This window comes from Haliotis rubra, unplaced genomic scaffold, assembly GCF_003918875.1.
Source record: "Haliotis rubra isolate DU_JTF1 unplaced genomic scaffold, ASM391887v1 Scf61, whole genome shotgun sequence".
Taxonomy (NCBI): Eukaryota; Metazoa; Mollusca; class Gastropoda; order Lepetellida; family Haliotidae; genus Haliotis; species Haliotis rubra.
The window spans coordinates 1,776,560-1,802,514 of record NW_025767313.1 but is presented as its reverse complement, the minus strand read 5'-3'; the positions used below and the strand labels follow the sequence as shown (position 1 = coordinate 1,802,514).

General features: G+C 42.6%; 2 protein-coding genes and 2 long non-coding RNA genes across 5 annotated transcripts in view; 1 reads left to right on the top strand and 3 right to left on the bottom strand.

The window, feature by feature from the left end:
* The first annotated feature begins 216 nt into the window (after positions 1-216).
* Positions 217-25,955, top strand: part of LOC124255809 (dolichol kinase-like) — a 32,860-nt gene continuing 7,121 nt past the window's right edge. The window contains exons 1-7 of one of the 2 annotated variants that reach the window (XR_006892767.1): positions 217-330; positions 911-1,061; positions 1,303-1,384; positions 1,769-1,869; positions 3,283-3,372; positions 24,640-24,812; positions 25,502-25,668. The gene's annotated coding sequence lies outside the window, so the exon portion shown is untranslated. Of the gene's footprint in view, positions 331-910; positions 1,062-1,302; positions 1,385-1,768; positions 1,870-3,282; positions 3,373-24,639; positions 24,813-25,501; positions 25,669-25,955 lie in introns of those variants that run through there. The other variant, XM_046689743.1, reaches the window with a different exon arrangement.
* Positions 3,085-8,295, bottom strand: LOC124255812. Its single transcript, XR_006892769.1, has 3 exons — positions 8,285-8,295; positions 7,624-7,625; positions 3,085-3,171 (listed from the first exon to the last, which is right to left on the bottom strand). It is a non-coding gene; the product is annotated as an uncharacterized LOC124255812 (long non-coding RNA).
* On the bottom strand, positions 5,079-7,507 carry LOC124255811. Its single transcript, XR_006892768.1, has 2 exons — positions 6,657-7,507; positions 5,079-5,721 (listed from the first exon to the last, which is right to left on the bottom strand). It is a non-coding gene; the product is annotated as an uncharacterized LOC124255811 (long non-coding RNA).
* LOC124255810 lies at positions 8,955-11,611 on the bottom strand. Its single transcript, XM_046689744.1, has 2 exons — positions 11,232-11,611; positions 8,955-9,138 (listed from the first exon to the last, which is right to left on the bottom strand). Exons 1-2 carry the CDS (start codon positions 11,464-11,466, stop codon positions 9,032-9,034), a joined length of 342 nt encoding a protein of 113 aa, XP_046545700.1. The 5' UTR covers positions 11,467-11,611; the 3' UTR covers positions 8,955-9,031.

Below are 25,955 nucleotides of genomic sequence, written 5' to 3'. Positions count from 1 at the left end.
GGTGTTGCCAACTGTTGGACGGTTGTTTTACCACCCAACTTGTTCAAGCATAAAGGAGTTATCGGACTTACAGATATGGTTTCGTATTAACTATTCATTAACTATCGCATTAACAACGAATTAAGGGCAATAAATTTTGAGATTTGAGTATATATTTTTTGCATAAAACAAGAATGGTGACAGTTGGGTCATGTCATATACATATTTACTTAGACAAGCTAACTCGCTTTACATAAATATTCCAAAATGGCCGCGCCCATCGCGACAGCGAGAGAAGGTGGGGACGATTCACGACTTTACCCCCCGACTGTAGATGACAGTGACATAGATGTCAGTTATTCTATGTGTCTGTTCGTTAATTTTATGAGGATGATTAAATCTAGTAGTAGTATGTTACTCATGGCAACTGAATCTCCCCTGTTTACAAAGCTATATATAGAACAGACAAGCACTTTCACTAGATTCAGGTGGTTGAAACGGCCACCTAGTTGGATGGAGGCTAAAACGGCAGTAGAAACACGTAAAAACGGACAAAAAGCCATGGACTAAAGCATCACAAAATTAGATAAATAATCTTCGAATCTTCACTTCCATAAAGCTTACAGACTGCCAACTCAGTGTTTTTAATTCAATTGCACATATTGTATTGAGCATATTGAGAAAATAAAACATGGTGCATTGTTTTAGCTAACAAGGTCTACAAACACTTTTACAAAACATAAGAAACGTTATGTCATCCTAAGTCATCAGTACAAACAAGTAGACACCCCATAATATACATGGCAGATGCAATAGAACTCACACAGGTAGAACATTGAGATATAATCAGATGAAAAACAGAAACTGTATTTTTTCTGCATATATGAAACACAACAGTCTACATGCCAAGTTTATCCTGTTTTTGCTTCAGGCACAAATAACCCCGGGACCTGATGTAGTGACAATGGGGACAGTGGCTCGACGAATACAACTTGAAATATTGGTGATACTGGCAGCAACAGCGTATGTCTTGTTTGAAGCCTGGAGCACCTTCAGTGTACGATTATCAGCATGTGTTACAGGTAAGACATGATGAAGATGACTGTGGTTTGCTTGGTCCAATTATTATAGCTTCGGAATATGTGGCTTGGTCTCCAATATTTGATCAAATCATTAGGAATTATGTGCATGATTATTAGGGATTTTATGTTAATATATTTTCATAAGAGCAGTTTTTTTTCATAATAATAAAAAGGCATAGTCTTTGTGATAGACTGAAGTCGATACAAAACATGTTTCATTGGAAATGTTTTTGTTCATTAGTGTGCCTCTGTTGTCAATTTTTGACACTGACACTGAAAACCTACGTGGACAACCAGCAACCTCACATCAGGCAGCTGTTCAGGTAAACATGGTGAAACAAACCTTTCCTGATAAGTATGTATGTGTGTGTCTTTGTCTCTGTATGTCCCTCTTGTATCTGTGTACGACCAGTTTATCTTTAGTTTAATGCTGTGGTATTGACACTTTGAGCGGAACATTATGGATTAAATCTTCTGTTATTAATTTGTGAGTGCGACAAGATGTTATTGTGGTATTGTGAGAATTTCACATCTTTTGAGAGTGTTATGCTTAAGACCTATGCATTTGATGACTTTCCCAGTTGATAAGTCTCCATTTTCATTTATCGTAAGTGTAGCCTTGACAATCAGTTGTTCATGTTGTTTAGACTCAAATTAGACCAGACTGATTATAGTTTAGAGGTGTGTAAATGTGACATGTTTTCCAGATCAAAAGCAGACCTTGGCTACCTGTGTTCTATCCTGGTCCCACTGACTGTTGTAGCTGATCTGGTCTATATAGCTCAACACAATGTCTTCATCGACATGTGTGAGTATAGCCTCTCATCATCCCACATCATCCCCTAGTGGATAGGGTGTTCGTTGGTCATGCTGAAGACCAGGATTCTTTTCCTCACCTGTATAGTTAGTGAAGCTTGTTTCTGTTGTCCCCAACCGTGATACTGGTGGAATATTGCTAAAAAAATATGTGCTCACCCACTCTGTCTCATCTCAGGTCACAGTCTAATTCCTACACCAAATTGATGGAAATATTTCAGCCAAAAATATCTGTTCTACTGGAACCAAATCACTTTGATACTAGGCATTACTTCTTATTTGACCCGTGAATATCCGAGTTAGAATTGGTCTTCGGTAACCCATGCTTGTCGTAAGAGGCTATTAACGGGATCAGGTGGTCAGGCTCGATGACTTCTTGACACACGTCATTGTATCCCAGTTGTGTAGATCGATGCTCGTGCTGTTGATCACTGTATTGTCTGGTCCAGACTCACTTTTTTACAGACCGCCGCCATATAGCTGTGTGAGGCGTTAAACAACAATCAACCAATTTTCTTGTTGTGAATAAGACCTGTCTATGACTGTTGTCAGTTGATGTGATGTCACACCCTAGGGGCAGCACACCACCTGATACACATTATAAGTCAGCAGAAACAACATTCTAAGTAGAATCTAGAAATGGCCACTGACTGGTGACATGTTGTCCAATTGTAAGCAGCAAAGGGACTAAAAAATATATCGTACCTAAGGAAAACTATCAATACTCCATGTGAATGATCATTCATTCACTGTATTGTCAAACTGGGTCCAATGTACTGATTTGGTGTACAATGGTGTGTGGTGATATGGTTTGTTTACTGCCTAAAACTGATAATAATCTCAATCTTCCCTATATATCTGCTATCTTGATACATTGTATTCAAATTCATTCAATGAGCAAATGCCACATGATAAACTGAAATAAGGTTTTCTTCAGTGAAACAAAACATTCCTAATTAGGGCATCATTTTTTTTTTTATGTGTTTCACGTAGCCACCAAATTCTGAACATGGGTCAGTCGGTCGAAAAAAACAAAACATTAATAAAGACAAAATTATCTGAATGATGTTCTTGATTCTCATTTATTGTGATTCTTCTTTAGTTCTTACAATTCCTCTCGTTCTTTGGACTTGTGGCAGCAACTGATTAAAAGATAAATATTTTATATGACAAGGTGGTACGTTTTAGGTTCGAGTCCGGTGATGTTGGAATGGAAAAAAAATTGGGGGCGGTCGGCAATAAAATTGGAAGGGTCGATCGGGCAATAAGAAACACAGAAAATAAAAATGCTGCCCTTATGTTAATTGAAGGCTGATGGGATCACCTAAATGTTTGAAAACTTAATCTGCTTGCTGGTTTGAGTTATTTAACTAGTGAATTATCTCTATTTCTATTTATGTGTCAGTGGAATGGTTGGATGAGTATCGCAAGACACTGGACGACATCGTGGACATCTGGGGGCTGGATCATCAGCACAAGGCTCAAGTCTTTGACCGTGGGTAACAGCAAACATTTACAACATTTTCTGGCTAGAGTCAGTACTTTTCATATCTATTTACTATGCTTTTCTTGAATATTTTACATGAAATTGATTAGTGGATCTATTTGTCAGATTTGATGACTTGCTTGAATGTGTGCAATCATTGTTTATACTTTAAGTCATTGGATTGTCTGGTCCAGTTGACTATTTACAAGTTGCAGTCATTGTGTGGCTGGAATGTCACTGAATGCAGCATTCAACCACAAACAAATAAGCAGTAATACTTTCAACTTGATGGGTATTTTAAATATACGATAGAAAATATTAAACTTGGTTTACTTAACGTTCTTGGGATCAGCACCAATATGTTGTAGTTATGGTGCCTGGATATGTGATCATCAGATGTGACAAATCCTTGCTGTGAACAAGCCTGTCAGTCACCGTACCCATATATGTTGATTGTTGTTTATAAGATACAACCACTGGTCTATATAGTCAAGGGGGTGGTGGGGTAGCCTAGTGGTTAAAGGGTTTGCTTGTCACTCTGAAGACCCGGGTTTGATTCCCCACATGGGTACAATGTGTGATGTTCATTTCTGGTGTCCCAAGACGTGATATTGCTGGAAAATTGCTAATTATGTGTTGTAAAACCATACTCACTCACTCCCTGTATAGTCAAGGACTAATAACTTAACATCCACTTACATCTTCCTTAATCACTTGGAGGCATTCACCAGCAAAACTTCCTTGTGAGTCCACTTCAGCTGAATTGAAGCTAAAGTTAGGAACGAGGAATGTGGCGATGTCACTTCTGATTCAAGGGTATTGTGGGAAATGGGTGCAGGTATTTATTGCTGTACTATGAGGATACACTGGGTCAAGAGGTGACCATAATTATTATGTAAGGATATCAAGCCTTGGTCATACAGGCCATTGGTCAATAATATGAGCGACATGATTGTAGCTGTAGCATTGTACTCCTAGGCCAAATGAAAGGTAGCACCAAAATCAGGTAATATGATACACCTGGCTGTATCACCCATACTGCATTTCTTGACCATGTTGAGCACCAGTCCTTGTCACCGTCCATTAGACCATGTGGTTATACTCTTGCAGTTGGTCTATGAACATGTGGACACTGTTTCAACAGTGGAGTAAACCTTGTTTGTTTTTAGTAACTTGATACATTCTGTGGCTAGTTTCATATCAACAATAATTTTTGGAGGGTGTTGGTGTCATACTAATTTCTGAATAACACTTTTACTGCTCCTGTGAGGTCCTAAACGATAGGCGTGTTTCTAGCATTTGGCCTAGGACTAATTGCAGACTTCAGTGTACCAGCCCCTCAATAAGTCTGTTCAGATAGAGACCCTAAATCTCAGGGATGAGAATTTTCCGCGAGATTGGCAGAATTCCGGGAATTTCATAAGGCCAAGGGTCATTTTGTGAATTGTCCAAATCCGATAGATGCTAAACCCCTGGCTAGTTTTCAGAGTTTTTCTCAAAACTTCATTCTCATCCCTGAAATCTACTATGGCCTGCATTGTTTGTTATTTGAAATCTTTGGCAGCAGGTGTGTCGTGGGACCAAAGTTGAAAATGTACCTGTTAAGATGTGTTTTCAGATTCATACAAGTCCATTAGTTTGCCTTCCAAAGCTTCACAAGGTGACATTGCTGTCATGCCATCGTGAGAGGAAGCAAGAATAACAGATTCATTAACTAAAATTACAAAATATTTACTTTACAAACAACTTTAAGTCCATTCAAACAAACAATGTAAACAACACTCATCAATATGAATAAATACAACAGTCTCTGTTTTCTATAACAAACTGAAACCTATCATGAATATATACAATGACACATAGTATTTTGACAGTTTCAGGATTATGTAACCAAGACAACAGTCACACATTTCTCAGTCACATTGTTGCCAGTCAGATATATATGTGTGGATGTATCACAGAAGTACTGTCCTCACAGAAGTACAAATTGCGTCAGTCCTGAATTGTTCACTCCACCTTTTCCATTCTGGAAGTTTTCTGGGGGCCATATCTCTCCACGAAGTCAGACATGTTCTCTACAATGTTATACACTGGCTGCATCACCCTGTCCAAGATGGACTGGACCACGTGTGCCCATACCAGCACTGCCAAGAAAATCAGCCTTTTCAGAGTAGCCACAATGCCTTGGAATGACACTTCTTGGGGGGACCTTCCTGGCCTCAGCTTGGACACCTTCAAATGGTGCCAAAAGCGAGTGCCACAATTTGGCCAGTGTGTGGTAGCCCAACAGGAGGAAGAGGAAGACGTACCTGAGCCCCAGGTAGAATGTGCTCTTGATGAAACCCATTGTCTCTGTTTCTGAAACAAAATGGCGTTTTACTGTAATTTACCGAAAATGTATGTCAACTATTGGGCATTGCATTTGTACAATGACATCCTTTGACGAGTCAAATTTAACTATCTATGTGTACGTACATGGATTTGGTCAGACATATAGCTTGGATTCTACTTAGCGAGAAAATCCTACCATCTTATCGTACATACACCTGACACTAGAATAGAATAAGGACCCTTCGATAGTGGAACGTAGACGGGGGTGTGAGATAGCTGAATGAAGACTAGGGGTTGTACTACCAGTACTAGACAGTGGTGGACTGGCGTTATATTCAATAACTGAATACCGATCGGTTTTATATTAGTAGAACATCAATAGTATGAGCGTGCGATAGTTGAATTATGATCGGTTGCGCGTTCGATAGGGAAACATCAAAAGGTGTGTTCCGATAATTGAGTAAAGCCCAGCGTTGTACTATCGCTATTACTAAAGCCATTTTGCGGGCATATATCCGATATTTAAATGACAGGTTGAGTTACCTAAATTAAAATACAATGTATATATGACAAACTTGCTCACGCTCAGAATAAGTCATATCCATCGCTCTTCAAATCTGCTGAGTTAAAAAAATCACTAGGTGTGTTAGATAACACGATAACTGAAGGCGTTATGTCATGGTCAAGTTCATCGTCGTTAAAGTGTTATACAGATTTAGATCACAACCGACCATAGGCGGATCTAGAGAGGGGTGCGCACCCCCCACCCCACCCCCTTTGTGGTGAAAGTTTGTTAAATGACCATTGAAACTCTGGTGAAAATGAAGTGTGCACCCCCCCTTTCTCAAAAAGCTGTATCCGCCCCTGCATCCAACCATAGTTATTAATGTTCAAATGATACGTCAGACATAGGTTCTTCCACGATTATAGAACAGAACGTGTAATATATGATTTAGTCTTACCTCAGCTGAAATCTGTTTCAGGTTTGCTCACTAGGATTGAGAAGAAACTGAGCGCGATAACGTTAGTTGGGTATTTATAGTTGTTTTAGCTCGACAGGATTGTCTGGACTCCGAGCCACACGCATTCATAAATGCCCGGGTTGTCAATTTCAGCCGGGGAGTGACCATTAGTGACGTCACGTTCAGCCCCCGTGGAGGACGTGCACAAGTTTAGCACGTGCAATATTGATTACAGGATTCCAAAATACATCAAATTTTCAACTACAGCAGATATTTGTATGGTCTTGATATTGATGAAGTCATGTTTGATGTAGTATTTCAGTGGACGTAAGACGTTTAGATTCCTGTTTACGTGACCTTATCAACACACTCATTTCCTGGTCGTGACCCCACTGAGGACTTTAGACCTGTGATTGCTGTTGGGCGAAATTCTCAAGGGTTGTTGGATCAACTGATAATTATGCAAGAAACAGGCCACCTAGCCTTGCTCCAAGGCTGTACTGAATGCTGAGCCCATGGATGTATTGTAATTCTAGCCTTCGAGGTGGCAAGTCTGGATAAGCGGACAGTGACCTCAGTCTGTTAGTTATTATTTATTAGAAATTATCATTTTAACTATTGATTTTACCTTAGAGACTTGTGCAAGTTTACACGCCATCTTGCATGTCGCTTTTAGGATATGTCTTACTATTTCCGGGATGATTCAGGGACTTTATCATGGACTCTGATTCAGAGTTTGTCACCTTATTCCGTGTGTGCGAAGACACGTATTTGTCCCTGACTTGAAAAAATGGTTGCATTTTTCCTCGGACCTCGTTTTTGAGATGACCTTCTGCGTGTTTATGGTATTCAGTGATCAAAGCGCAAGTGACACACGATCGGTCAACGTGAATGATGTACAGCAAGTGAGCGAATACTGCTTTAAGCCGCATGAGCAATTTAACAGCTATTGCCGAGATCACTCAACGACTTATAACTTTTAATGTATCCTGATGGGACGCTCCAGGAAGGTGAAGACACTGTCTGACGGCACTGTTTTGCAAAGAAATATCCAGTTGAATGACTGACTCAGAAGTAAATAGTTACGGATCCGCTGTACACTGATATTTGTTTTTTAACTGGTATTTGTTTTTGCTACAAATGTAAATCTATGTACTCTTGCTTACAACCCGTGAAGATCCGGGTTAGAATTGGTCTTCAGCAACCCATGATTGTCGTAAGAGGAGACTAACGGGATCGGGGGGTCAGGCTCGCTGACTTCAGTCTTGGTTGACCCATGTCATCGTATCCCCAGTTGGTACATCGATGCTCATGATGTTGATCACTGGGTTGTCTGGTCCAGACTCGAGTATTTACAAACCGCCGCCATATAGCTCGAATATTGCTGAGTGCTGCGTTAAACACACAAATAAACAAACACACAAAAATACTTTATCTAAACTTGACACATCGTTTTCCTAATCTACACAACCATGGAGCAGTATTACTTGTATATCAACTTTGAACAATATAACAATCTATTCATTATGACACGTCGTCTCTATTAGAAGGGGCGGTGGGGTAGACTAGTGGTTTAAGGCGTTCACTCGTCACGCCGAAGACCCGGGTTCGATTCCCCACATGGGTACAATGTGTGAAGCCCATTTCTGGTCTCCCCCGCCGTGTTATTGCTGGAATATTGCTATAAGCGGTGTAAAACCATACTCACTCACTCTATTAGAAATCAGGGATACTTCAGTTTAAGATTTGTACATTTCTCAATTAGGCTCTTGACAAGTCCGACTTGGTTGATGTCATGGAGAAGGCATTAATATCTTGAACGTGCTTCAAGTTATAAAATTCAACTTGCAGAGGAGTTTTGTATCCACATTCCAGGTAATCCCGAAGATAGGTGAATAGTTAACTGATGAGAACTTTTAGCTTTAATTACCGGAAGGTAATGACTGAAAGTATCAGAATGACATCCCAACAGCCTCTCCACAACTTCGTGTTTACTTTATATTATCCAGTCGAAATGCTTACAAAGATAATTTTTCACCAAGTATATTCGAAATTTGTGACATGATTATGGAAACAACAGACTTGTGAATGTGTTGTATGAATGTATGGCCCTACACAGTGACCTAGGATAGGTCCCCAGTACCCCATGCATTACAGACCTGACACGAGGAGTGTGTTGAGTGACATAGAACCCTGACCGCGTCGGGCGTTTGCTGTTGATCATTGGTTTCCGTGTCCGAAACGCGAATATTATCATGTCGATAAGCTGGCTTATTGCAGACTGGCGTCAAACAACCACCCACCTGTTACCTGGCTATTTATTTCGTATCACCTTGAATGGTAAATCTAACGTTAGGCTGTGATGATAAGCGCCGTCACCCTACCCTCCATGGGCCTACACTACAGGAGTACTCACTTGAGTCAGTCTGGTCCTCGGACTTGCACGAAAAGAAGGACATGTTGGTCAAGCTGTTGGACAGATCTGTAACAGAGGGACAAATGCATAGGATATTTGTAAATGAGGTCTTGCATCCCGTACAGAGGACATCTGTACGTACCGTAATGTCCATTGCATCCGTACAGAGGACATCTGTACGTACCGTAATGTCCATTGCATCCGTACAGAGGACATCTGTACGTACCGTAATGCCCATCGCATCCCGTACAGAGGACATCTGTACGTACCGTAATGTCCATTGCATCCCGTACAGAGGACATCTGTGCGTACCGTAATGTCCATTGCATCCCGTACAGAGGACATCTGTACGTACCGTAATGTCCATCGCATCCCGTACAGAGGACATCTGTACGTACCGTAATGTCAATTGCATCACGTACAGAGGACATCTGTACGTACCGTAATGCCCATCGCATCCCGTACAGAGGACATCTGTACCTACCGTAATGTCCATCGCATCCCGTACAGAGGACATCTGTACGTACCGCAATGTCCATTGCATCCCGTACAGAGGACATCTGTACGTACCGTAATGCCCATCGCATCCCGTACAGAGGACATCTGTACGTACCGTAATGCCCATCGCATCCCGTACAGAGGACATCTGTACGTACCGTAATGTCCATCGCATCCCGTACAGAGGACATCTGTACGTACCGTAATGTCAATTGCATCACGTACAGAGGACATCTGTACGTACCGTAATGCCCATCGCATCCCGTACAGAGGACATCTGTACGTACCGTAATGTCCATCGCATCCCGTACAGAGGACATCTGTACGTACCGCAATGTCCATTGCATCCCGTACAGAGGACATCTGTACGTACCGTAATGCCCATCGCATCCCGTACAGAGGACATCTGTACGTACCGTAATGCCCATCGCATCCCGTACAGAGGACATCTGTACGTACCGTAATGTCCATTGCATCCTGTGCAGGACTGTTGTACGTTACGTAAAGCCACGCATCTCGCACAAGGGAACATTAGTATGTATCCGAAATGCCATATATACTGTACGAGTAAACATATGTACGTGGCGGTCACGCATCCCATTCAGAGCATCTGTACATAACCTAAAGACCATGAACATTGTACAAATAAAATTGCATGAAAGCATGCTCATTAAACTGGCTGGGTAAAGTTGTGTTAACAATGAAGTGGGTGAGTGGGCATTTAATGTCGCTTCTGCAATAATTCAGCCGTACACCGACGAAAACGAGTTTAATCACAAACTAATCATTGTCATTGTGACAAACCGGACCGATAATCTTGGTATCACGATCCGATAAGTGTGCATATGAGCTTTTCTCAATACGTAGATGCAATGTCTGCTTCAGCTGTTCATTATCGTGTGATGTTCCCACATTATCGTGTGATGTTCCCACATTATCGTGTGATCCCACATTATCGTGTGATGTTCCCAATACGTTTAGACAGGGGTTCCTCAAGAGACTTCTTGAATATAATACTTAAAACTAGACGTATCAAAGCTAATATCAACTTCACTACTTAAATGTGACGTTTCGGTTTAGTAGTATCTTTGTTAAACACGTAAATCAACAGTTGGATGGGATGGTTATACACATGTATCATTAATACCTGGCAGTTCAACACGTTCGCCATTTTATGCAGGATTATCTGTTCACATTATCTTGTATTTTGCATAATGCTTCCATTTAACTGCGACAGTTGTCCGGGTTGTGTTGGCAATACAGTCCGTATCGACGTATACGCATAACGTATCCATTACACGTTATAACGGAGTTCACGTTATACAGGGTAATTCATTCGTTTACGTTAGGTTTAACATAGAGCTCGCTGGAACCTCTATGGTGTCTGGATAACGCGCGGCTTATAAGATAGCCAGTTTCAATATTCCATTACGTTAACGCCAGGATAGTGAACCGATCAGTTTATGGTGTCTGGTTAGCGGTGGGCTTTTGAGACAAGCAGTTTCAATCTTTCATTATTTTTACATAAACTCTTGAGACCTATTCCGAAAATAATGCGATTCAAAACGTGATTTTTCTTTCTCAGGAAGAGGTAAACAATGACAAGAGGTTTAGTTTAGGACAGATCTGTAACGTAATCTAACCTCGAACACGTGACTCACGCTGTGCTATGTCCTCTCCACATTCTTGCGTCATCGTGGTCGACATCCTCACAATGGATATGCCCCTCTTAAGCGCATTCTTCTGGCCGATGGTCAAACCGAGATTTTCTATGTCCGAATCGGACAAGTCCAGGAAATCCTCTTCCAAGACGATGTTGTTGGTTTCGAGACTTTTCACGGTCTTTTTGTTTAGTTGCCATTTGTCAGAGAAATCCTTCAAGAAGTCCATCTCCATCGTGATGCTATCGTCTGCGTCTGGATTTCGGCTTGAGGCTAGAAGATGTACGCAGCGTTGTGCATATAGGGCAAGGTCAGGCGAGGGTCATCGACTGGTCAGCTGAACGGTCAACACTCCTCTGCATCAGCACAAAACCACTGGTAACCAGAAACCGGTCGCAGTGCAGGTTTTAGCGGTGTTTGTGTTTACGAGTCGCCGGCGTTACGTCACAGGTGTTATAGATTCTTGAAAAGCGTTGCGCAACTGACCGTAACACTTGCAGTGTTTTCGCGTATTGTTATTGGTAACAGACGATGGATGTGGTAGTCACTGGCCCATGACTGACACAACTCCGTGTCCTTAAACTCGCCACTAAGTTACTGAAATACGTTTAGCCTCAGGGGAAAAGATAGATCTCTCTTTTAGGTTGATGTAAGGGTTGCCATTGTTATGACGAGACTTATAACGGACCTACCAGCAACGTAGTTTCGATATATTGTGTAAATGAATATATTGTGGCAGTATTTATTTACCTGATTGAGCCCGGTCTTATGTATAAACGGCTTTGGCTTGTTATGTCCTTGTTAATAGCGTCAGCTTTAGAGTAGAAACGGGCTCATGCCGCGATTTATTATGATAATTAACTTGTAGCCGTCTGTCACAGTCGAATGTCCGTTTTGTTTCACAACCTGTTAATTATGTTGCAAGTAAGTGTGAAAAACTACCCGTTGTTGATGCGTTTTGTATGTGTATATAAAAATATATGAAATGAAAGGCTGATGTAGAAGGTGTCCATAGCAACCTATAAGTGGTCGTAAACTGTAGCCAACCTGACATCCACGCACACGAACTTCTGAAAAAACGTCCTACATGAAAAACACGAAAATTGGAAATCTATTGTTGCAAATTCCAATGCGTCGCATTCATACACCAAACGACCACGTTTGGCCTTCTGTAGGAACATGACCATTACTTAATAATTACGTACTTAACTTTACCGTATGGTTGCCGAGAAGTGTTATAGTTACATAAAGGATCCAGAAATGTTCAGGGGTGTGGGTTCGAAACCCCTGAACCCCACCTTGGCTCTGCCTTTGCAAAACATTTAACTTCAATGTGGTCTTTAGTCATTTTCAAAAGGGTTGGGTTCGAACCCCCTGAACCACCCCCTCTGGATCCGCCACTGAGTTAGACATTTGTGGTTTTCTGATTGACTGAAATAGTGGGAAGATTGAAGGTATTGTGTACCATATAGAAATCTCTGTCATAGTTGCTTTCTGAGAAAGAATATTCACTATTTACTGCAACCACTTTGGAAAACAGCAAAATGACGTCAGCTGATTCAGTTGGATGATCGATCGCTTGAGGCGATTGTCAGTTGGATTAATCCAGTCCAGTGTATCAACCCTGATTTTACAACCATTTCCTGACAACTACAGTGTTTGATATGAGTGATCCATTGACTTTGTTCAATGATTGCTGTTCAATAACACAGCTGGTAGAGCAGATATCTATATGATTCGACAGGGAAGGTATATTTCTAGCCGATGTTAAGGTATTTAACCATATCTCATTTAATCATATGTACATAAAGATGCACACTAATTGTGTAGACCAGGATGAATGTTTCCATGCATGGTCAAATAAATAATTAATTGTTTTTGTAGTAATATGAATCCATCATTAATACAGTGAATGTGACCTAATGGATAAAGTGATCATTTGCCAGAGAAGACCATTGTTCAAGTCAGCATGTGTACAATGTGTGAAGCCTTTATCTCGGGAAGGGGCAAGGCAATTTTCAAGGTCACTGCGACACTTTGAAGATTTCAGCATGTTATCCCAAGAACGGTTCACTGGGTTTTCTTCATAGACTTTCAGAATTCTCTTGAATGCTTTTTGATCAGCAATTTCTTTATTACTATTTTTTTGCATATTTCATACACCATGACATTCATGTCAAGGTCAAAGTGAGTCTTTAAAATATTTGTGTGTTTGAACAGCTGCAGATCAAGATATCAAGAGAGGTTGACTGATCATGTTTTTGTTGACATTTAACTTCATCTTAAACGACGACCTTCACTTTCATTACTTTTTAAGTTTGATTTGATAATTTGCGGCAGGGGATTATGTCACCTTAGTGACAACTGCTTGTTCTACCATGGACTGATAACAAGGGGGGCCCGGGAATAAACAGGTTCCAAGTATACATATGTATTACATGTTTCATGATTTACCAGTACCCATTGTACCAGATCATTGCTCGTGCTTTCAGTCACTGGTGTGTCAAGTCCAAACTTGACAGGAAAAATTTCCGCCCGTAAGCCCCGTTTTTTTATCATTGTATGCCTAAGAATAAATGGTTTTCATAGAAAGCCTACCTCAACCCTAACCCTAAACCTAATGTAAGACTTGGGTAATTGCTGTTATTGCATAACAATTACGTCTCACGGGAAAAGGGATGGGCAAGTGTGTCTATTACGCGAAGTGCTCCAGTCAAAGATGACACAACACAAAAAGACAGTAATAATATATATTGAAATAAAGGTCTTGGTAACAGAGTTGCAAGTTCCGACTGCACAGTCCAGGTGAAACCTAAAAAACAAGCTGGCTTGTTGTCACCTCGACAGTGCAGGCAGAAAGAGCCATTGTGCAAACACAATTATGAAAATTAACAATAATCCGACTGATATGTAGGATGTGACGACAATACTTAATAGGGGCAACAATATTATTAAAGGACAAATAAATACAATATTGGTACAAAAGTATATGTGCATATATGAGCACACAATCCCAAAGAGTATTTACATAAATACCTTTAATTACATAACCCAAAAGAATCGTCACACCCCTCCTATCAGAGGATTTACATAGGGCCCCACCTGAGGTGAGGTGAAGGTCACATTAATATTAAGGGCCAATGGGAAATATAAAATACATATATATACACAAAGTGGGGCAATATCTATACCCAACACATTTGGAATATATGATACAGAAAACCGGTTGATTGATATACACAATAGCCACGACAGGACACCTGGCCTGTAATGCGACACATGTGGCTAAGGGAAATGGGGTATGACTGCCTGTTGGATGATCATACTAGTCAATATGAGGCTAGCTCCAACAGAATGTCAATACACCCAGTAGGTACACCACTTGGGGCTACCCAGAATAAACACCTAATTGTAGTAAGTAAATTGACAGTATGTAATAAACGGATATTACATAAATTATATTACTACGATATGTAGGTATATTATTGGCCATATAATATAATACATTATATTATTATTGAATAAACTGTGACTTCACTTTCACATCAAGTGGGGGAACATACTAAAATATGATTGATATAGTGGCATGGTACCGGTAGTCAATGCTATGTTAAGATAACCATGAAGCAGACGACGGACCCTAGTTTTGTTTACATCCGGTGCAGCCATTTTGTAATGGAGCCGGACGGGAGCCGGAGAATGCCGAGGAGAGCCGAAGACAGCCCAGGCTGTGTGCTGCTCAGTGGAGAGGTCAGCACTGGTCAGTGAGCATGACCGCCACTAATTGGTTCCAGCTGACACCGTGATACTCCAACTGAGCACATGGTTTGGAAACAGGGACAGTGATACAGAGACTTTTTAATTTAGATTAAAATGGCATAAAGAGTTCTGTTGTTAGCAGCAACAAGTTGTAAATAAATGGAATTTTGAATTTAGCAATGAGCTAGAGACAATTTTGACTGGCAGGTCAAATAAGCAAATTAATGCTAAACACACAAAGTACCTTACTAAACTGAATTTCTAGATGAAAATATATTACAATGAGTACATGTCATTTATTCTTGCCATCGAGTGCACGTTTGGACAGTCACAGATGAGTGACCTTTAAGCCAGTTTGGCACAGCAAGAATAATTGATGACAGTGACCCAACACTTGTTTTAATAGTAATTTATCAAATTAAATAATACATTAATTTAAAACCATGAGATAATTACTTATCCTGCTAACAACATAACTATACATAGGAATTTAATACAGAAGACCCAGTTGCAATATCGAAGCAAAACTGAGGTTCTTACCTAAAAACAAGCTGGCTTGTTGTCACCTCGACAGTGCAGGCAGAAAGAGGAAGATTTCAGGCTTGGGGTCCCACTCCCTCTTGCCCCTGTCATGTGACAACATAGCCCCTGGGATTGGCTAAAAACTGTTGCTATGGAGACCATGGCACCAGTGCCTTGAGCCCCAGAACCCTATCAGATAACTGGTAAAGGGCAGGATATTGGGTTACTTGTGCAAAAGACTAGGACAAAATATCCAGCCTTTACACTCTCCCCTTTAAGGAAATTTTGTAACCCGGATTGGAATTGATAAATACAAATACATGATTAAACAATGCTTCAGCTGAACAATCATTCGTGTAACCCTCTTGTATCACACATGTATGACCTGAGAATACTTCTTAAGTAAATGGATCCCAGGAAAAGAACCTAGTGCTTAAATGCAGCTGGCGCTGGGATCTACGAGGAGCTTCCGGCAAGGTCATGATAACAGTCTCTCCTCACAGGGGAGAGACTGAAGTGGTTCCTCCGCAGCAACTGGATCACTTATAGCAGAGTCCACAGAGTTCTCAGATAGGTCTGGCTCACCACCAGATGATTCTACCAGATCACAAGGGCGATGGCGATGTATCCTCATTGTCCGGATCTTCAGGCAGCCTATCTTCTTTTTGATGTAGTTCTCCTGAGTCCCCACTCTCCATGGGTTCTGATGGAGCAGCTTCAGCTTCCACTGCAACCGTTTCCCAGGTGAGGGGTCCTGCAGTGGTTGCCTCATTCTGCATACCGGGAACCACTTGGATTGCGGGGACTTCCTCTACAGTAGGTTGTGAGTATGGCAGCACCTGCTCTTGTGGTTCAAAAGGTTGAGCCTCAGGGTTCAAGCTGCTAGTGGGTACAGCTCTAATAGGTTCAGGCTGTGGGTACCATACATTGACAGTGTGTAGTTCGTCTTCAGAGGATTCCAAGATGTCCTCCGGTTGTTGATTTCGGTTCTGGATCTGGTAACAGGTCAGCCTCTGACATTGGTTTCTTTCTGGTTCATCCATATCTAGGGGCAATGAACCAACAGGAAGTAAGAGGTTGCGATGGTAAGTCTTCGAGGGCCCGTCTCCATTTTCTGGTCGAACGACATAGACAGGCAGTTCACCTTGGTGACGTTCGACAATGAAGACTCCGACTTCCATCTGTCAGCGATCTTATGTTTTCCTTTGACCCCAATGTTACGGACAAGAACCCGGTCACCTGGTTCCAATGCTGCTGCATGAGCCTTTCGGTCATAGTAGCCCTTGTTGCGAATCGCTGACTTTTGGGCATTCTCCCTGGCCACTTGGAATGCAAACTTGAGTCGGTTCCGCAGATCTTTGACATACTGTTGAGGTCCTTTTGAAGTCCTGCTGTCAGGATCTGTTCCAAACACCATGTCTATTGGTAGCGTGCATGACGCCGAACATGAGGTAGTATGGAGAGTAGCCTGTGGTGTCATGTACAATGCAGTTGTATGCATGGGCTAGAGGTCCAACATATTTTCTCCAGTCTTTCTTTTGGCTGTGGTTGAGAGTGCCGAGCATATCCAGGAGGGTTACGATTCATCCTTTTCGGTTACACCATTGCACCTTGGATTGTATGGTGGCGTTCTTATTTTCTTGATGCCAGCCATATCGCACAACTTCTTGATAACTTTTGATTCAAAGTCCCGTCCTTGATCCGACAGTAGGTGCTGAGGGTAACCATAGTGACAGATGAGGTTTCCCCATAAAGCTTTGGCTACAGTGGTAGCTTTCTGATCCTTTGTTGGAACTGCCATTGCGTACTTTGTGAAGTGGTCCGTGATCACCAATGCGTTTTCAAAGCCACCTTTGTCTGGTTCGATTGACAGGTAGTCAATGCAGACTAGTTCAAAGCGGGACAGATGGTAAGATGGCTTCCAGTGGTGCAGTTTCTTTCCTGGCTTTCCTCCTGATGCATCTTTCACAGTTTGAACAGTAAGTTTGGATGGAGGTAGCCATGAATGGCCAGAAGAATCTCTGGCGGGCAAGGGATAAAGTGCTGTTGCTGCAGGGATGTCCAACTTGATCATGAACTCCATGAATTGCCTCCTTGCGATATTGTTTGGGGATGACCAGCTGTTGTCGTTCTATACCCTTGGCATCAGTGACCATTCTGTAGAGGATGTCATCTTTAATTACAAGCTTCTCCAGTTCTCGCAGGTAGACATGCATGTCGGGATGGATTTTGGATTTCTCTGCTTTGCATGATCCCTCCTTTGATTTGATTACTGACATGATTTGACAGATATCCGAATCCAGGCCTTGCGCTGTTTTCCAATCCACTGACGATGTCCCTCGATCATGGACTGTAGGGGGCATTACCAAACTGTCAGGAACTGCTTTCTTGGAACAGGAAAGAGCTTCCACCAGAACAGGTTCTTCCGTGCTGGACATGACAGCGTTTTGAGAGTATGCCATGCACTTCTTTTCTTGCCTGCTTATTTCTTTGAGATTTCCTTGCTGCCTACCCTCTGAACTGCTGTGAATGCCATGACATTGAAGAATAGCCCGGATTGAGCATGAGGAACACTCCACCACTCCAGATTCTGGAGCATCGAGGGGTGTGCTCCGAGCAATCAACCAGTCTATTCTTTCAGTGTCCTGTTTAAACTCTAGATCTTCTTCTTGAGCTTCCTGTGGCAAGCGGCTTAAAGCATCTGCATCAGTCATCTGCACTCCTGGTCGATACTTGATGTTAAAGTTGTAGGCTGCTAGGGCTGCTAACCATCGGTATCCCATGGCATCAACTTTCGCAGACTTCAGGACATATGTAAAGATTGTTGTCTGTTACGACTGTGAATTCCGAACCATACAGGTAGTCATGGAACTTGTCAGTAACAGCCCACTTCAATGCTAGAAATTGGCTTGTGTGCTGGATAATTTGCCTCACTTTTAGAAAGACCTCGGCTTGCATAGGCGATGACTTTCAGGCTACCGTATTGTTGTTGGTAAAGGACAGCTCGAGTCCAGTGCCACTGGCGTCAGTGTGAAGTTCAAAAGGGCAGACAGGTCAGCATAGCCTAACACAGGAGGAGTGGTTAGTTTTTCCTTGATCTTCTCAAAAGCTGTTTGGCATTCCTCTGTCCACTTATCCCCAAAAGGCGTCTTCAGGGTGAGGTTGTTTTTCCCAGGAGTTCTTCCCGAGTTTTAGCATGGTCTTCCTTGGAATGTAGCCCGGCTGTCAGTGCATTTAATGGTTTGCAGAGGCGACTAAATCCTTCCACAAAGCGACGGTAGTACCCTGCAAACCCAAGGAAGCTTTTCAGTTCACCAATGTTGGTTGGGACAGACCATTCCTTTACAACGTTAATTTTGTTAGGGTCTGGTGATATTCCTTCTTTGGAACACACATGACCAAGGTGGGTCACAGTTGTTTGGAAGAACTTGCACTTCTCAGGGTCCAGCTTGAGGCCAAACTTGCGGTCGAAGCAAGAGTCTGGAACAGGCGATCTTCATGTGTGGGGATATCTTCAGCAAAGACAATGAGGTCATCCATGTAGACGACCAGCTCCTTAAGATTCATGTCCCCTACACACCGGTCCATCAGGTTGAAGCGTTAGAGGGCTGTTCACAAGACCCATGCTCATTCTCTTGTATTCAAACAGTCCAAATGGGCACACAAAGGCAGTGTACTTTGCTGATTCATCATCCATTGGGACAGCATAGAAGGCGATTTAACGTCAAGCTGGGTGAACCATGCAGATCCATGTAGTGCTGAAGAGATCTTCAACCTTTGGAATAGGATATGAATCCCGAATTGTCCTAGAATTCAACTTCGGTGTAGTCCACACATAGTCTTAGCTTTCCTGACTTCTTGCGAATGAGGACTATTGGACTAGCAAAGGAGACTTGATGAAGGCTGAATGATATCAGCATCTATTGACTGTTGTATGTGGCGGCGGCAATCTTCAAAGTCCTGAGGTCAGATTAGGCTGAGCTCTCTCCTGAATGGTGAGTTGTCTGTCAGTTTAATGGCATGAGTGGCCTGCTCTGTCTTCCCAATTTCACAATCATGAGTAGAAAACACATCTCTCATAGCATGAAGCTTCCCCGATGATCCTTTGCCTGTCTTCTTTTGGCAAGGGTGAGTCACCAAAGTCAAAGTTCAGTTCTGGTGATAACTCCCCTGTGGACATCTGGGCAGCATTGCAGTGAACAGGTGGCTTGGCTGCTTCTTCCTTCTTCAGACGGTTATACACCCAGTCAATGGGGTGACGTCCTGGGGAGGTACAAGTCAGCCAGTGCTTTCCGAGGAGAGATGGTTATGTCACGAGATGATACATTGTGGACAAATACTCTTATTCTTGGGACACTTCCTGTGACAGACACAACAGCATTCATGACTTGAAGTCTGTCTCCATACAACTGCTGATGGTTAATGCTTTCCTGGATCAGAACTGTTTGTGCAGTAGATGGAATATTGACCTTTCTTGCCGTGTGCAGCGGATCTCCATAGTTTGTCCTGCTGGTACAATTATCCTTTTCCTCCCGGTTAGTCGTTACTGTTCCTAAGAAGTCCAGAAGGGTCAGAAACAATGCTGCTGAAGATGTGGGCCACTTCACTCTTTATTGGCAGGGTGCATAAATAGGGCTGATTTCTTCGCTTCTGGCATTTTTCTGCTATCCTCCTCGAACGTGTTGGTGCCGACTACAACAGGGATTTCGAGAGAAGGAGGTATCTGGGCACACCAAAGGCGATGGTATGTACCTCCTCATTTGTACCAGCAACTTCCTTTGGCAGTGACATAGTAAGCCGGACAAAGCCATCATATGGAACAGGTTGACCTCGGCACCATCTACTTTCAATGGGATGTTCTTTAAACTTTCGACTGGCAAATGGGACAGATGTTTCTTGTAGAAAGACCGGCAAATGGTAGTCACTTGAGAACCACTGTCCAGAAGTCCAGTACAAGGTTTTCGCTTAGACCCTAAGTCTTGATTCACAAGCGGGGCCAACGAGTGAGCCTATGAGGTCATCAGGTGTTTCACTTTGAAGATCTGATTTGACCTGGGTGTAACACCTAGCCAGCACTTGGTCTGATCCAATAGTCAAAGTTTTGTTTCCACAATTTTGTATTTTGACAATGATGCAGCCAGAATTGTCCACTCCTGTTGAAATGATGTTAAGTTTGGGAGGTACTTGATGGGGCTCAGGTTTTCGAAGCTCAACTTCCTCCAGGTATGGGGAAATATTCTTGCCCCTGAGCTCCATGGTCCTCTCAGGTGGCAACTCGATCTTTGCAATTCTGGCAGACATACAGGTCCAATAGATATCGTGTGGTCATTGTTTGTCTTGGGACCGAGTTGGTATCGTCTGGGCCTCTGGTCCCTTTACTGTTTCAGAGGCCCGGTGGAGTTTAAATCACTCTTTTTAGATGAGCGATTGTGTCTCTTCGCCTCTTGCCTTCATTCGTTCCCAGACCAAAGCTGGATTCGCTGGACTTTGGCATCCCTGTCTCTGATGATTATAGTCTCCACAATTGTGACAAAAGCTCCAGACTCTATTTCTCCTACACACCCTTGGAACGTGTGTCCTTGGGATTTGAGGTTGGAGCATCTAAAGTCTTCGTGCCAGATGTTATGTGGGACTTAGACATCAAGGATTGCAATACCTTAAGTTCAACTTTGAGGCTTTCATATTCTGAGGAGCCCAGAGCAGGTGATGCATTCTGGACATGACTCCGAACCTTACTCGCCCGTGAACATGGCATCGTCCATCTCGACTTCTTTGACAGCATCAATGAGATCAGGGAGGTCTGGGGATGATCCTTTTGGGAACTTTAGATTAAGGAGCCCATAAACACTTTGGTTCCTGTTGGTAGACCGAACTGATGAAGGCGCCGTGCTGTTGGCATCTTCCGTCCTAACACCCCCATGGGCCAAAACCTTCTGTAGCTCAAGCTCCAGGCGGATTAAGTACTCTGATGGTCTTTCTGCAGGCCTGGGTGTCATGGCAAAGAACTCCTTCAGTGTACTCATTCCCATTGTATCCTAGATACAGCTTCCCTAAGTAGGTGGCGAGGTCCACTGCTGTCTTGTCCTCTCCGGATTCCTAAAGCCATATCGAAGGCTGGAGACTGGAGGCTGCCGAGGAGTCTCTGTCGCTTCCCGGTCTCTGAGAGGGCCTGATCTTCCATTACGATCTTCGCTTGTTTGGCCCATTCTTCAAAGGCTACCTCTCCAGCTTTGATGGGTCTTGCACCAGAGAAGGTCTTCAGTCTGAAGTAGCTGGATGAGGGGCGATCCCAATTCACCAGCACCTGTTGTGGGTCTGGAAAATTACAGTGCTACCGCTATACCACAACCCCAGCACTCGAGCTTGCAACATTAGAGTCGCTAGCGGCTGGGGATTCTGAGTGGGCAGCAGCAACCTCGTTAGCCGCCAGAACAGGTGTGGGAGTTGGTGGATTTGGTTTATGGATCCGGGCGCTGGTCGTAGCTGATGGAAGCTGTCGTAATAGCAGTTGGAACTGTTCCAGCATCTGCGACTTCATCGCCTCCATCATCAGGGCCGTCTTCCTGTCCAGGGCCTGATCTACTGCCCTGGCCACGACGTCTTCTAGAGAGGATCCTTCCCGAACCAAGTTCACTTTCATAACTTGGTACTCCTCCTCTCTGATGAGTACAGTGTCCCCAAGCTTCAGAGGGACTTGAGGGCTCGGGAACTCCACGAGGTGCAGCTGATGAATAGAATCAAGCACCTGGAGAACCCGTACCTTCCCATAGCAAGGGGACAACTCCTCCTCAACCGACTCCGTTTTTGTTTCCTCTGGGAGCCCAATTATTCCAATTGATCGCTTGGGGTCAAATTTCATTGACAACATAGTGTCCAAGAGCTCAGAGTTCGTGAGCGAGGACATGTTGACAACAATAGGAGATGAGGTTGAGGTACTGAGAATTCTTAGTTGACTAAGGCAACTAAGGGTAGGAGTATAGATACAAAATTATGCCTTATGTGCCAATGAGTGTATATCTTTGACCTTTGAGGAGTACTATGAACGCTTGCGACACTTGGCCCCGTTGCTAAGCCAATGTAAGACTTGGGTAATTGCTGTTATTGCATAACAATTAATTCCTCACGGGAAAAGGGATGGGCAAGTGTGTCTATTGCGCGAAGTGCTCCAGTCAAAGATGACACAACACAAAAGACAGTAATAATATATATTGAAATAAAGGTCTTGGTAACAGAGTTGCAAGTTCGACTGCACAGTCCAGGTGAAACCTAAAAACAAGCTGGCTTGTTGTCACCTCGACAGTGCAGGCAGAAGAGAGCCATTGTGCAAACACAATTATGAAAATTAACAATAATCCGACTGATATGTAGGATGTGGCGACAATACTTAATAGGGCAACAATATTATTAAAGGACAAATAAATACAATATTGGTACAAAAGTATATGTGCATATATGAGCACACAATCCCAAAGAGTATTTACATAAATACCTTTAATTACATAACCCAAAAGAATCGTCACACCCCTCCTATCAGAGGATTTACATAGGGCCCCACCTGAGGTGAGGTGAAGGTCACATTAATATTAAGGGCCAATGGGAAATATAAAAATACATATATATACACAAAGTGGGGCAATATCTATACCCAACACATTTGGAATATATGATACAGAAAACCGGTTGATTGATATACACAATAGCCACGACAGGACACCTGGCCTGTACGACACATGTGGCTAAAGGAAATGGGGTATGACTGCCTGTTGGATGATCATACTAGTCAATATGAGGCTAGCTCCAACAGAATGTCAATACACCCAGTAGGTACACCACTTGGGGCTACCCAGAATAAACACCTAATTGTAGTAAGTAAATTGACAGTATGTAATAAACGGATATTACATAAATTATATTACTACGATATGTAGGTATATTATTGGCCATATAATATAATACATTATATTATTATTGAATAAACTGTGACTTCACTTTCACATCAAGTGGGGGAACATACTAAAATATGATTGATATAGTGGCATGGTACCGGTAGTCAATGCTATGTTAAGATAACCATGAAGCAGACGACGGACCCTAGTTTTGTTTACATCCGGTGCAGCCATTTTGTAATGGAGCCGGACGGGAGCCGGAGAATGCCGAGGAGAGCCGAAGACAGCCCAGGCTGTGTGCTGCTCAGTGGAGAGGTCAGCACTGGTCAGTGAGCATGACCGCCACTAATTGGTTCCAGCTGACACCGTGATACTCCAACTGAGCACATGGTTTGGAAACAGGGACAGTGATACAGAGACTTTTAATTTAGATTAAAATGGCAAAAAGAGTTCTGTTGTTAGCAGCAACAAGTTGTAAATAAATGGAATTTTGAATTTAGCAATGAGCTAGAGACAATTTTGACTGGCAGGTCAAATAAGCAAATTAATGCTAAACACACAAAGTACCTTACTAAACTGAATTTCTAGATGAAAATATATTACAATGAGTACATGTCATTTATTCTTGCCATCGAGTGCACGTTTGGACAGTCACAGATGAGTGACCTTTCGCCAGTTTGGCACAGCAAGAATAATTGATGACAGTGACCCAACACTTGTTTTAATAGTAATTTATCAAATTAAATAATACATTAATTTAAAACCCGCAGATAATTACTTATCCTGCTAACAACATAACTATACATAGAATTTAATACAGAAGACCCAGTTGCAATATCGAAGCAAACTGAGGTTCTTACCTAAAAAACAAGCTGGCTTGTTGTCACCTCGACAGTGCAGGCAGAAAGAGGAAGATTTCAGGCTTGGGGGTCCCACGCTCCCTCTTGCCCCTGTCATGTGACAACATAGCCCCTGGGGATTGGCTAAAAAACTGTTGCTATGGAGACCATGGCACCAGTGCCTTGAGCCCCAGAACCCTATCAGATAACTGGTAAAGGGCAGGATATTGGGTTACTTGTGCAAAAGACTAGGACAAAATATCCAGCCTTTACACTAACCCTAAACTTTATAATGCTAAATCTAAACCCTATAAATAATCATAATAAATGAATACATTTCAAGCGGGGTTTACGGGCTGAACTCTTAACCAGCATTAGACAAGGTGATATTTTATGTTGTAGACTACATGCACTCCATGTTGGGCTGTGCCTTCCTGGTGTCCTACCTGGCAACCCTGGGGGTTATCAGCAACAGAGATCGCAGTAAACGTCCCCTGTTACCTGCTCGTTATGGACCACATCAGTGCTTCTCACAGCATCGGGTATTTCAGCTGGCGTTATATTGTCCATGACAGGTGTGTGGCATTTACTTTCACAACATTGCTTGGGTACATGCTGCTTTCTTTTCTTCACAACTTCAGCGACCCGTGAAGATCCGGGGTAGAATAGGTCTTCAGCAACTCATGCTTGCCACAAAAGGCGACTATGCTTGTCGTAAGAGGCAACTAACGGGATCGGGTGGTCAGGCTCGCTGGCTTGGTTGACACATGTCATCGGTTCCCAATTGCGCAGATCGATGCTCCTGCTGTTGATCACTGGGTTGTCTGGTCCAGACTCGATTATTTACAGGCCGCCGCCATATAGCTGGAATATTGCTGAGTGCAGCGTAAAACTAAACTCACTCACTCACTCACAACTTCAGCACTTCTGTATCAGAATTATGACATATTAGATCTTACTTTCAAATGGTAACATAAAATCTCATAAATAACTATGTTGTTGCGTGTTTTTACAGAGTCCTTGTTATGAATGTTGTGCATCCATAGTCATCATATCATCTGAAAAGGACATGGGAGATTAGCTCACTTTCTAAAGTTTCTGTAATGTTCGAAATCCTGAAGTAACGTGTATAGCCTCACAGCTGCCAGGGTCAAGGGAGATAACTGACCATGACTGGCAGTTAACTATCCAACTGCCAAACTGGACATTAATTATGTACTTATATTTCTGAAAAATAGTAAGTATGTTGTCTCTGACATTGCAGGTACCATGGCAACAATGATGATGGTGCTGGTGCTGTCCCTCCTTGTGATTTTTGTTGTCATCTTCCTTCCAAACCACCTCCCTAGGACCTTCACCTTGGGAGAGTTGTCCTGCAGCATCCAGCTCATGGCTGCACTGCTGTGGAAGGCAGTGTATGTCTACACAACTGTGAGTCTTCTGTCACATATCTTCACTCCTTTACCTTTACAGAGATTTACAGTAGCTACTTTGACAGTAAGGAGAGGTGCAGTCCAAATTTTGGTTATGATATTTAAGGTTTTCCTTATCATGACTCATATCATTGGTTCTCTCCCCTTCTGCTCGAAGCACAGTGGAAGCCTGTCTCTATGTTCCCAAGAACAGTAAAAACACCTCACCTGAACAGGCCTCCACGCGCCCATGCACACCAACGTCCCCATAACTCATCACTCTCTGTTCAATAATCCAGGCTAATC

Bases quoted from the DNA above. Each gene is read 5' to 3' on its own strand.
- LOC124255810 (XM_046689744.1), bottom strand. From the start codon at position 11,466: ATGGAGATGGACTTCTTGAAGGATTTCTCTGACAAATGGCAACTAAAC. The intron at 9,139-11,231 runs GTGAGTCACGTG...CCTCTGTTACAG, and splicing joins TGGAGAGGACATAGCACAGC to ATCTGTCCAACAGCTTGACC.